The 14077-nt window shown below is 41.9% G+C and overlaps 1 protein-coding gene across 1 annotated transcript in view; it reads right to left on the bottom strand.

The window, feature by feature from the left end:
* cckbra (cholecystokinin B receptor a) overlaps positions 1–5690 on the bottom strand; it is a 53901-nt gene extending 48211 nt beyond the window's left edge. Inside the window, exon 1 of the mRNA XM_053874821.1 lies at positions 5398–5690. Within this exon, the coding sequence (XP_053730796.1) occupies positions 5398–5530 (133 nt within the window). The 5' untranslated portion in view covers positions 5531–5690. The remainder of the gene's footprint in view (positions 1–5397) is intronic.
* Between the last annotated feature and the right edge of the window lie 8387 nt (positions 5691–14077).

Below are 14077 nucleotides of genomic sequence, written 5' to 3' on the forward strand. Positions count from 1 at the left end.
TCAAGAGCTCACTCTTTATTTTCTCCCTCACGCTCCAGCAAATCACAATATAACCTCTGCTTCGTGTTTCATGGCAGGTAAGAATGCTGAGGTTCCATAATCGTTGACCATCTTTTTAGATGTGCACTACAATCCTTATGAGTTAGGCTCTCTTATTTGGGGATGAAATGATTAAAAAGTCCCTGAATGTGCAGCTCTGTGTAAACCAATATGCAAGTGCTTAACTGCAACATTAGCTTGTGACTTTACACCGTTTAATGCTATCTTGTATGACAATACTTTCTTTACTGAAAGCCACCCCCGGGTCATGGATTGAAAAAACTCCTAAAGCCTGCCGAAAGGGTCAGGCCATGATGAGGCGCCACTTGTGCTGAGAGACCAAATGACATCCCTGTCAAAGTAGTGATGAGCACCAGTATCTAGGTTTCATGAAACAGTGTCCTGATTTCCAGCAGCCACAAGATGGCACTGTCTGCTGTAAAAGGTTTGGACTTCAACAACTAATTCAATGAGACCTTACATCATTTGTAAACCAAGAGCGCCATCTAGTGGCCTCTGAAAATCAGGACACGGTTTCATCAACCCAGTAATACGATCTCATGATATCTCATCTACCCATCACTCTTGAGCGCTTGCAACGGTCAACCATTCCAGGCCATCCCAAATGATCCTTTTCAAAAGTCACTCAGGGGGAAACATTTGCCTCCATTGAAACACCTATGACCCAAGGCTGGCTTCAGCAGCAAAATAAATAACAAAAGTGCGCTTGAAAAATAGCCACTAAAATCTAACTCCTGATCGAGAGGAGCAGCGAAGAGGAGGGAATTTCTTTCAACCACAAGCTAGAACCACCCTGAGACAAGTGTACAGCCCAATAGTTGGAATGAAATCATGGAACTCACTGACAAAGGAAATGAAAACCCGAAACAATGTGTAATAAGAGTCTGATACAGAAACTTCAAGAACACTCGAGAGAAGAGACTTGAAAGATCAGGTCACGATCAGGACACGAGACACGAGAGGAAATCAACTGTACTGACATCTTATCAGCCCTGAGAAAACAAAACAAACAAAAGGCACACACACAGCAACATACAACCACTGCTAGGGAAAGTAAGGGCACAGAAACTACAAGGACAGTCAGATCCTCGCTACGATGCTCATTGTGTATGTACTGTACCTGAAGCAATATAAATACAGCAATGTCACGCAAGCAATGTAAATGTCAGTGGAAGAGAGGTGAAGTAAACAAGTCAGGTCGGCGGCAAAAACAGGAGGAAACTAAACTCCAGCTCTGCCAACAAACTCTAAAATGACAATTCTATATTTACACACTACTTTATTTTAAAACTGATTCTTAGGTTGGCAAGTGATGTGAAGTATAAATTTCACTGTACTTGCTGCAAAAGATTCCCATCATAGGAAATGATAGCTCTTATCAGAAGTGTCTGTTTTTGTTGAAGTTCAATGTTAAAAAAACATGGCTTGTATAGAACCTGTAGTCATGAAACAGAGCGTGTGTACTTTTGCTGTTTGCTCAGGATCACCGGCTTCAACTTATTTGATCAGAGATCCTAGAACACCCGAAGGAAGCTGGATGCAAATGTATCGTGCAAAACATCTCACTTCGGCAGGGATGTTTTCCCTCCACCAACTCAAACATTTGATGTTCATGAGAAGATGACTGCTAATCACACATGCACTCAGGAGGACTGGATGAGCTCAGCAAAGTGCCACTTTGAATCAGCAGCAGAGGGAGTCGAGGTGCAGATGCTGATCCACATCAGCGAGACCTTGTCTGAACCCGCTTGCTCTCTTGCTTTTGATGTCTGGAATCAAATGTAAGGTAGAGCTCGTATTGGTTTAAGGAGAGTTGAACAGCGGACAATAGATTTTTAAAGATCTCACCGCAGGCCACTGAATACCATGCAGTACGCAAGAGGAGCCAGCAGAAGCTACCTTTAGGTTAACCTTTTAATTTTGGCTTTCATCCTCCATAACAACATTAGACAAAACTTTTGCCGCTTGGTCTTTGACCACAGTGTAACCTGAGAGTGGATTTGAAGTTGAAAGGGGTTATGGGCTCACAACATTTCAGATGTGCAACTGTGCACAACCTTACCCATATACCAACCCAAAAAAGGCATGAATGGACAACAATGCGGACATTGCTCTCTATCCTGGCGACAACATAAGGAAAAGGAGCTGGATTCTTGCAAGACAAATGAGTTTGAAATCCTATACACTGCAACATCTAATGCCAGCCAGCTTAGGGAGCACAAAATAAATGACGACAGTCATGTCCAAGATTCAATAACGTTCAATAAAGAAGGGCAATTCTCAGAGGGTGAGAGCCCAGAAATAGGGCGTAACTTCAAGGATTATTAACAAGAATGAATGATTTCTGACTTTTCTGTATTTGTTTGTGCCTGAATAAAACAATATTCAATCTTTGTTTATTTGTTTTAAAGTCTTGTGCAGGTTCAAGAGGCTCCGAGACGCAGGGCAGAGCAGGTGCTATAAATCAAGACGGCAGGTTTAAATTGATCAGGAAACACAAGGTCTGTGCTCTCAGACTATCCCTCCAGGTAATTAGATTTCAATTGTTTTGTTTGGTTTTTTTTTTCCAAAATGAGTGGCTTATGCGTTGGAGATGCGGAGAGAACTGGCACATTTATTTCAAATAACCACAGCTTTTAAAAAGCAATTCAGATCCAACGGCAGAGATGTAGAACTCAGCTGTCTGGGGGTGTTTCAATAACAGGTCCAGTGAGTTTGTTTCCCCTCTTTTTTAACATATTCAGGTGTTGGAGTCAAGTTGTCGATTTTGGCACAGTTCATCAACTGTCCAGCAGGGGGAATATCCCAAAGCACTGCTTCTCTGATTCTGATGCAGTGGCGTTTGATGACCTCCTGACACCATTATCAGAACTGGAGATCGATGTTAGCTTGTCTGCTGCCCGGGGTTCACTACTGCTACTGATAGATCTTGTTTAGATGGAGCCATAGAACATTGACTGCTACTTTGGCTGCAAACCATGTGCACCAGTAATGCCCATCTATAATGTTTACAAACGGCTGCGTCATGTACAGACACTTTGAGTTGGCACCAAACCTAGTTATTTCTGAATAACAATATTAGGGCTGTCACGTGACTAAAATTTGTTAACTCACGATCAAGGGCCAGTTAATCACATTTTTTGTATGTAACTTAAAGGAATACGTTCTCAACAAACCAACATAACATATAATGTACAGAACATTCTTTAGAAGAACCTCAGAGGCTCAGAAGAGGCTCAACAACATGCTAACAGCATCACTTTGTCAACATTATTGGCCACTCTGGGGTTGATAACATCTTCCTTTAAACTACATTTAGAACAGATACAAAATGTGTGATTTAGTTGCCATTAATCGTGAGTTAACTCAGCTTCAGTGCGATTAATTGAGATTAAACATTTTAGGTGAGCAGGAAAGGAAAATGAAGTATTAGAATAACAGCTGCAGGTTTAAGCTGTGCAAAACTGGGAATCACATGAAGGCAATAAATAAATATGAAAAAACATTGAAATTAAGAACCACATATACAAAATGTATTTTTGAAGACAAATGACACAGGAAATAAGATGATTTAAAAGACAGCCCAGACTCTTTAATAGTGGGACCATTACAGCAGTGAGGGTTATCGGTTAGTTTCTACGTTTAACACAGACTTAATGAGGACCGGATGGATTCAGAGCAGGTTTGAACCAAATCTTCTCCAGGAATGTTGCATATATTACATTGAATAAGCACATTAGAATGCAGCGTAAGTGTTGAAGAAGCACTACAGTTAGTGGTCCTCAGGTCTTAAAGATGGAAAGTCCCAGAGTGATTTCCTGTCGCTGTGAATGTGTGTGGCTCTGTGCACCCCCACTTCGTGTGTATTCCTGCACTTTTTTTTGTCAATGAATTGAAAGTCGCCCTTAACTGTACGTGCAATGAATTGCTTACATTAAATGAGTCACTTAAAAATACTGAGCAAAGTGTGGAAGACATTGTATAAAAGTAAAGAGATTTTGGGGGGGTAACAACTTCATAGGTGACACAATGGGCCGCCACCCTCAGAGAAATAAGTCTGTGTGTTAAGGCTCCATCACTCACAGTGGATTTGAGACCACAGAAGAAGTGACAGGAGGCTTTTGGCAAGTCGGGGCAGCGCTGTGACCCCGCTGGTCCAAGCACGGTCTCGGGGTAGCCGAGCGCTTTTGTTTCAGCCTGCGTCAGCCTTACAAGGTAAATAAAAGTAACGCAGCGCAGGAGGAGGGACGGCTGTGAATAATTTAGTGGCGCAAGATTGGAAATTTTTCTCAATGCTGCTGCAGCAGCTGTGCAGCGGGCGAGTGGGCGGGAGGGGGGCAAATTTGAGGCACCGTCGCCCACGTTTAGACCCCATTAGCTGATCAAGCCCAATATTCCAGGCATGTGAGTGGTGCTCTGGGGAACGGCAGCGCAAGACTGTGTGCACTTGGATTTCAGATATCAGTCCATGCAATGCTTGATGATGACAAGCAAGGAAGTCATCATAAGGAGTGAGCTGCTGTTGCGCCGCATGTTTTGAGGGAGGCCGTGTTATTGATGTCGGGGCTGCAGCAGGAAATTGGGCTGATGCTGATTGATCACTCACCAGGCTGGACAAAGCCAACTGTTGAATACACAAAATGGCATTCAACACACTAATTCACCGGCGAGGCTGTGTGGAACGGAGGAACAGAGAGAGAGAGAGAGAGGAGATCCAAACAGTTGGATCTCTGTGCTCAAAGAAAGGCACTTGATATTGGACCACGGAGGTTTAATTCATCGTCCAAGTTGCTGCTGCAATGTTCACTATTTTAAATGAACAAGATCATTAATTAGAACCTGTGTGTACAATTTTAATAAATAAATAATGTTTTTTCCAGTTTTTCCATGCATGTTTAAATGGCTACAAACAGGACTCGGTTTTATAACTCGATGTACACGTCAAAAGGCTGGAAAATACCGTCCGGCTATGTACCTAATGCAATGGAAAGTAAATATTGCTCATAACTAAGACGACTTTAGTTGTGTTATTATACAGTGGTTGATGAGACGTGCTTCAGCACATGCTACGCCTCTAATATTCCAAAGCGTATTTGTTTTATATATTTTTTAAAAATGATTACCACATCAATAACCGCTGGCCAAGAATCATTCTGTCACATCATTGACTGGTCACAGAAATATCCTCTTCGTTCTCGCTTTATTCATTGAAACATTCAGAGTTACTGTGGATTAATGACAATCAAGTTTAGGCAAACTGTAAATGTATTGTTGTCACTGCCTCCCGACAGGCTCAGCAGGGAGCGAACTATCAAAAGAAGTGAAAAGAGCGCGTACCTTTGGGTCTGGTGGGTCTGAGGAGGACTGAGGAGTCATTCCTGCAGCTGATGTTAAAGTCGCTCATCTCCACGGTGAGGTTCCCCTGCTCCAAGCACAGCGGCACCTCCAGCACACTCGCGTTGGCCTGCATGCTGCCGTCTGACTGTGGCTCAACTTGTGGCTCAGCGTTGCTTTTCCTTCATAACAGCCGGGTGAGGTGTTTGTTCTTGGGTGGGCAGGTTAGGACCGCGGAACACGAGCGAGAAACGCGCTCACAGTGAGTGAGAGTCAACGCTCGGCTCCGGACTCTAGAGCGACTGTGGAGGAATGAAGCTGCGCTGCTAAGGCAACAGCAACAGTGTGGGACGCGCGCGGCGCGCGCGCGCACTCACGCACGCGGCGCACACGCAACACAGCTATTACGGGCCGTGAGAGACTATTTTAAGTTGCGTCTCGTGAACTTAGGTCAATGATTCCACCAGAAGGGCAGGTGCACAGGTTTAGTTTAAATGGAAAAGCACTATAGATGACAAGGACATTCAGAGACACGATCAACATCCGGCGACAAAGATAAAGTGCAGCAGTGTAACACCCGAGCGTTGCATGTCCGCCTCCAAGAGGTCTGTTTATGCTGGATACCTGCAACCCAAATAGCCATTGATCTTCATAAACATGTTCACTGCGAGGTGTGACAGAGCGAAAGATGTGCTATTGCTGCTCCCATGTGGCCACAAACGATACTTACCTGCACCGCAGGTGTTCAGCGCTTACATTTTTACAAGGGCTTGTGGGTGTGGAGCACCATGATTGTAGTGGGTTTTACTTCAGATTAGGCCACTGTAAAATCACCTGCCATCCAAGCTTATTACTTGTCTTCAGTGAAATATCGTTTTTTGAACTTTAATATGTATCACGAGGAGTGAGACCTGCTTTTTGTCCACTTCAGGCCGCCATAGATGAAGCTTGCTGAAAGCTATCTGTTTCGGTTGATCCGGCCGAAATAAACCAAGAACATGTCTATTTTACACGCCACAGTATTATCTTCATCTCAGACTTACACCTGACACGTGATACGCGTTCTCTCTGCGGTGTGCTTTCACTGATTTTTTTTTTTTAACTTCCCTCTCTTATCTACATATCTCTCTTATGCATGCGCATGGTGCGTTCATCAGCGTCGGAATTTTCTATACCTCAGAAGAAAACCGGGATTACGACCCTGAGGGTTTTAGGACCCACGGTCAAAACAGTAATGACTAGTGGTGGATAGATGAGGCATCATGAAACAGTGTAGCAGGGTCGATGAAACAGCGTCTTAATTTTCAGAGGCCACTAGATGGCGCTCTTGGTTCAGAAATGATGAGAGGTTCCATTGAATTAGTTGTTCAAGTCCAAACATTTCAGAGCAGACAGCGCCATCTGCTGGTCTGAAAATCAGGACACTGTTTCATGAAACCTCAATTGGTCATTGCTGGGTTGGTTGTTATGCTTTTTGTTTGACCACTGATTCAACTCCTAGTCGTGGATTAAGTTAAATTCATATTCTCTTGGCTTTTCTTAGAATCTATGAGAAAAAGAAGCATTTTCTTTCAGTAGAAGCCATTTTGGTGTTCCGGTTGCACTTACTGTGGTTGCTGTAGAAAAGATTCAAATTACAGTATGAATGTTTGAAGTGATCTGCGTCAGCGTGAGGGGGTGTCATGGTGCACCTGCTAAATTTGCATGAAGCACAGAGTCTGATGCCAGGCTTCTGATCGCCGCTGGAATTGAAGTTCAACCCCTCGAGAAATGAAACAGATGCCGTTCACAATACCTGCAGGGCAGCGGTGCATGTGGGGTGGGAGCGGGGGGCTTTTATTCCATAGGGGAGTTACTTTGTTGTTGTTTGTGTCGTGGATACTGTCATCTTCGATGAGTGTTTGTGCCAATCTGATATGAATGAATGTTGACTTCGATCCCTTCTAACAGACTGTAAACACGTGACAAGTGATATGACATTCGCATGACCATGAATTAAGGGGTTCACTGTTGTAAGTATTTCAGAGGTTTTTCTTTTCCTTTGTCAGTGAGTTCCAGATTTCCCCTCCCTCTATTGCAGTGTACATGTGTCTCAGTGTGGTTCTAGCATGTGCTCCTTTGGTATGTGCTCTGTAATCTGCCTTAAATACGATTCTTAGCCTTCTGTCACAGAAGCAGTGGTCTTGTGTGACTGTGGTAGGTGTTCCCCCACACCTCCACTCCGCAGAGCTGGTGTGGGGGTATCAGAGTACAGCACAGTGTTCGCAACAATCTTTCATTCCAGTAGAATTTGCATTACAGTACATACAGCTGACATATTCATATTTTCATTGTGCTGTCTGTTCTTCGCTGTTTCCATGAAGTCTCGCGATATGAGCAACCAAGTGCCTGGAAACCCCGATCTGGACTGGACACATAAAGTTGGCTCATATTGCGAGGCGTCACCCACCCAGAGACCGCAGCTATCAATCGCGCGCCGCCGTGCTTCATGGAGAGAAGAACTGAGACAGCTGTGCCACAGTTTTACCAAGATAGTAAAAGTATGGACGCTTTCCGCAAAATTTAAAGCTAATGTGTTTTAAAGTAAAGAGGCACTTTTATTTAGTTAGTCAAGCAATGTGTGATATTGCTTTAATGTTAACAGTTGCAGCAATTCCATGTCAAGCGCGGATGAATGTTTTTAGCGTAATAAATGTGAAACTTTTACTGTCTCTAATTGTCATTCAAAGTTGATGGGACTAGATCATGAACAGAATTCATTATCAATGAAATCATTTTGAATCAGAAAATCGATTAAAAATCGAATCGTGGCCCCGAAAATCAGAATCGAATCATGAGAGAGTAAAATATTGACACCTCTATGATAGACTTTCCGTACTGCTGCCTCCTGCTCAGGTAGCTTTTTATCCACCCTTTTGCTTGGCCTCTGATCCAGTTCAGACACCAGTGTATCATGGTCAATGATGTCAAGTGCTTTATTTAACATCTAGAAATATTCCTTTCTTTTTTTTTTTTTTTGCTCGACTACTGCTGTGGCTATGTCATCTCTTACACTCATCACTGCCATGGTGGTCGATCTCCTGTTCCTGAACCCAAACTGTTTATCATTCAGGAGACAGTTTTTCTAGTATTTTGCAGAATGGAGGTAACAGTGACACTGATCTGTAGTTTTTTTTTGTGATGGAGGATGACCTTTGTGACCTTCATTCTGTCCGTAAATGTTGCCGTTTATAGTGAGAGGTTAGGTTAGATGTCACAGGCTCACAGATCTAGAGCGTTCATGTTGTCAAAGCTATAGCACATCCATAATGTCCTCTTGACTGCTCCACCCATGAGCAAGGATCTGAGGCTCCTCCTACTCCAGTTTTCCACATGCCCTTTATTCTAGGCTGTACTTGCCTCACGAGGTCCAATGTTCAGTTGGACAGTCATAAAGTTCCTCCACGCACGTGGTGCTTTTGAAGACGTCCATCATCATTTTATTTTTTTTTTCATATTTTCATTGGCGGCTCCTTTGTTTCCTCTCTTCACTGAGGTCATGACCAACATCTGATGAGGTCATTCACGTTCTTAAAACTCACTGGTGTCAGAGCGTTCTGGCCCAACATGATGTTCTCTCTCCTGCAGCTGGAGGAAAACCTTCAACGCCTCACATCTGTGGTCCACATCAAGGCCAGTCTCGGTCAGCCCATTGTCATGCAGCACGGCTTTACTGCTGCACTATGATATTGTGGACCTGCCTCAGGGTAATAACATGCATTAACTTTATAAAACCGAAGCGTCTTGGCCAGTGCAGGCACTCTTTCCCAGATAATAAACATTGCCTGAAGTAGAATGCTGGCTTTTAAAGCCATTGTGTGATCTCGAAGGATGAATTACATCGGCGTTTCTTTTTTTTTTTTTTTTTTTTGAACCAGACATTGATTGGGAGCTTCAGCTCGAACGGAGGAAATATTCTCAAGGGACTGTTGAGTACGTGAAGGTATCCACCTGATTGATCATCTGGGTGCTACAGAGAACAGGGTTTTCAAATGATGTTTTCCACCGGATCACTGCAGGATTTCATTTCAAGGTGATATGCACCACATAATAAACACTTTAAACATATTCTCATGGTCTTGAATTAACAAGCTTTCTAACGCCATTGTATTAGTAGAGAAACGTTTGCGGCCTCATGCTCAGGTTCACTAGGATCTCTGCTTGCTGCAACTGTATATCACACACACGCCGAATTTGTATCTTGGATTTTGGCCAATATTTATTTTTTGCAATGGATCGTACTATAGACACTTTTCCCCTTCACATTCAGAAGATGCTAACCAAAGTCAAATGTTGCCACCAGGGGTCGTGATTCGGACGTGAACGGTTCTGAATCCATTGATAAATGTCCGTATTTCCATGATTTAAATGTAGAATAGACGGAACTCACTAGTGCAGCGTCACCCGAACGCTATACGGGCGGACGTAAACAAACATGGCTGACCCCCAGATCCATCTCTCTCCAGCATATTTCTGACCCTCTACATCCCGACCCTGTGGAACAGATCAGCAGCTACTGTTGTGATTGGCTGCTCACACACACACAAACGTTCCCCACCTTCACCTCTCAGACTCCGCCCATCCAAACCTCCATCAGGTTCCGCCCTTGTGAGGAGCTCCGCCCTTGTGAGGAGCTCCGCCCTTGTGAGGAGCTCCGTAACAAAATAACCAGCGCTCACTACACGCCGTCCACCTGGGAACTACTCACAGAACATCATCATAAACAAGATGATGATTTAGAATATACATTTATTTATTGTGTGAGTGTGTGTTGTTTGCTCTAGAAATACTGAATTTGGCAAATAAATTATGTTTCATCAAAATCATTGCTGACTGGAACATTTTTTCTGGCAAAAAACTGACGTTAGTTTTTTACAAGCTCATTCGCAAAGGTCTGAATTTACTGCCATGTTGTTCTAGAACCATAAATCATCACAATTTTTGCAAAATCTGCCACAAGATGTGATCTTTTTGGCTGCAACAATTTAAAAAAAGTGCAGATCTCAGAGGAACTGATAAGTGATAAATCACGTTGCATATTTTTTGCGAGCAGATTTACACGTTTACGCAAGCCCTCCACCAATCAGACCCTCTACATTTCAATTGCTGCTGACATGAGAAGCTTGCTAAATGGCTTCTTCCATATCTTCTCAAACCATGTTTTGCTGTGATTTAACAGCCTTCAGTCACATTGATTCTGTTTGTCCAGTATGTGGGATTGCTTTGAATCAAAGTGCACGGATGTCTGAGAGAATGCCAGAGCCGGGGACAAAACAAGTTTCCCATTCATTGCAAAAATCTGTTTCATTCTCAAGGTCGACAGACTAATCTGCTGTCCCGAGAGAAGTTGAGCGTGAAATCCTTTGACTGTTGGGAGGTGCACAAGCGACTTTGGTTCCAGTGTCTTGTACATTTTTTTGCAAGAGCTTCTAACAACTGAAGAAATAAAAAACAAGTAAATGTCACAGTACAGCAAAGATTAACCAAGCACAGAAGAAGCTTAAGTAACTGTTTTCTTTTGATGGCATATTAGTGAAGGGTTGATGAAACTGTTTCATGAAACAGTGTCCTGATTTTCAGAGGCGACCAGATGGCGCTGTTTGGCCTTGAATAACAACTAATTCAATCAAGATCAGTTCTTTACTGGATGTGGAAAATAGTGTTATACATCATATTTAAAAAATATTAAAAAATAATAAATAAATAAATAAAAAATATTAAATATATATATAGCGAATAACAATTTAATATTTGACGCCAGAATGGTCAAATTGAAGTTGAGGCTGTTAAAATCAGATATCTGCTTTAATATTCTTGTGTTGAGTATATCTCAACTATTATGGGGCCTGTTAAATGTTTAATCTAAAAAAATCATCTTAAAACTAAGTGTTTTCTGCTTTTTTTATGGCTACATTTAGTGTATTTTTGACTGCCAAAAGTCATATGTTGAACACTGTCAACTTTTTACAGCCCCCTATACAGGTATACATTTCTTAATTCAAGAATTCTTATCCAGCGATATTACCTTGCTGCATGGACAGATAATTTAACTTGTTTCAAGTGCATATTTACTGGCAATGGGCTGATGAGGCTTCATGAAACACTGTCCTAAATTTCAAAGGCCACCAGATGGAGCATTCGGTCTGAAAATGATATGAGGTTTCATTGAAATGATTATTTAAATCCAAAGATTTTGGAGCAGAGAGCGCCGTCTGGTGGCACCAGCCCCTTACTAATTATTCAGTCATTGTTTCAAACTAATATTTTTGTCTGAAATTAATTGAAATTGAAGTTCCAGACCTACATTTATATGTTCTGTTATTCTGTATGCAGTGTAAACACTCAAAACTGGGCTTTGGCTAGGTTAGACTGAGTTGGGGAGTAAGCCAATACCAGTAGAAGAGACATGGATAGCAACCTAAAAACTTCTTTTTAGAAAAGCAAGACTCATTATGAATTCAGATAATTTCTCATATAGGTCATTGGTTCTTAGATCTGTCATCTTAAAATGCTTCCACTTTGTTCTCTTGCCTTTATTAGTTCTGGCTATTAGTTTGTGGAACTCATTCGCTTCACATCGGCGTCTCCGCCCCCACCTTCCTCCAGCAGATTATTGGGATGTCAAAAAATAAAAACCAGTGGGCTCAATATAGATCCCTGAGGAACACTTCCTGTCATTTAATTTCCCACTAATATGCATTTTTAGTAGGATTTAAACGGAGTCTAAAACACCTGCAGGGCAATTTAATGAAATAAAGGAAGGAACTATAAATATTTATGATCCTCAAGAGTCTTTTTAAAGTGTTGAATCATTGAGATTTGTCACCAAGAAAAGTACTCTCTGTCGTCTGTGTGCTTCTTAAAATTCCATCTGCTTTTCATTCCTGGAGCTGCTGCAACTTGATAACAGATTGTCACATTAATGGTCCTGGAAAAAAAACTTTTTCCAACCAAATATAGTCAGACAAGGATGTAGATTTCACTTTCATGAAGCATGAGTTAAGATACGCAGTGATGAATGTGGGTCTCTATTCTTTCATGTTCGACTGACTTGTTCTTCAGCAGAATCCAACCCAAGTTTCTTGTAAACATTTATTCAATTATGGGCGTCATGATTTGTGAAAATGCTCCAGTACTCCGATACAATCTGACACCAACGAATTTCAAGTTCTTTTCAGGAATTTTAAACTGATGATCTGCAGTTTTCCCCACTGGCACAAGCACCACTGTCATTACTTTCTTTCTTTTAGACACTGGTTGTGTTCTAAACCTTTTGGATCTCGGGGCCAATGGCTCTGCTGCCCATTCAAGGAGTAGAACTTTGTCATGACTGAGATTACTGATTTCTGATTTCAGAATTACTCATTTCATTTGTGTTCAATAATCATACATGTAAACAAACCAAAACCTTGTCAAAGAACATGAAACCATCTGATCAGCGCAAAGCTATTTGCCATTGAAAAGTCTAACCGGCAGCAGAAGCAGGTGCAAGTCATGCTTATCAAATTTACTACAGAAAAAAAGAAGTAAAAAAAATACCCTTGATGGAAACTGTTGTGGAAATTGGAAATACGATACGTCATGAATAAAATTCTGAATAAAATAAATATAATCCAGCAACGTCTAAATACCATAAAATATTTTCTTTATCATAAATATACTCGAAAGAAGATAAGTAAAGTGTAAATGAATCTAAATAACAACTGCTCCAACAGGTGAACAGTTTTTACTGTTTGGGGCGCCATGGTTTTCCTTATCATTTTTTTCTTTTTAAGACCTTCTCCATAGTTGGCAACTGTCACAAATTTGCAGCTGTCAAGTCAATTCAATGACACACTGCTGCCACCATATGTGGCAAGTGTATTAAAACTGAGCTTCTCAGGACCCTGAGGTGTCAAACACAAAACTTCTAACCCTCTAGGGGGCGCTCTCGGCCCAACCACGCGCTATGGTTAAGAATCACTGGTTTAAAACACATGTAGAAGTGTGTGCCAGTTAAGTCAGGCACATTCGGGGTGTGCCTGAAGGATCTGGGAGGCACTTGACATCACAGGACAGCAGGCATCACAGTCTGTCTGTCACCCAGAAGTAATGCGAGCCCTTGAGGAATGCAGGCACCCAAATCCTGCACTTCATGTTGCAATCCCTGTCGCCACCGGAGCAGCAGCCACTACTGAAGAAAATAAAAAACACTTATTATATGACATATTATGAGTGATGTGGTGAGCCAGCTGTTCTTGGCAGATTCTGGGCGTTAATTATCTTGAAGATAAACCTCGCCTCCCCTCCAACAAAAAAGCCTTGGCTGCAGCAGTGTGATGAACTCTGGCTTGTCCTGAAGCATTAACTCTCCCATCCATCTTGCTCAGGAAGCAGCCTATTACCCAAAGCCTGATGCTGGATACGAGATGTAAACACATCCTGTGTTGTGCTGGGACAAGTTGTCTCTTGTTTCTTATTAAAAAAAAAAAAAAAAAAAGAACAACCAAACACTGAGTAAACATCTTCTTCAACAAATGAGATATGGACGAAAACATTTGCTGCACAAATTATTCTGTTTGAATGTTTTCAGCCTTATCAGTCTTCAGCCTTTTCCGGGTATTTTTCTAGCGTTTTTTGTTTTTTTTTTCTTCTCATTTTTTAA

The sequence above is a fragment of the Synchiropus splendidus genome, chromosome 1, assembly GCF_027744825.2.
Source record: "Synchiropus splendidus isolate RoL2022-P1 chromosome 1, RoL_Sspl_1.0, whole genome shotgun sequence".
NCBI lineage: Eukaryota > Metazoa > Chordata > Actinopteri > Syngnathiformes > Callionymidae > Synchiropus > Synchiropus splendidus.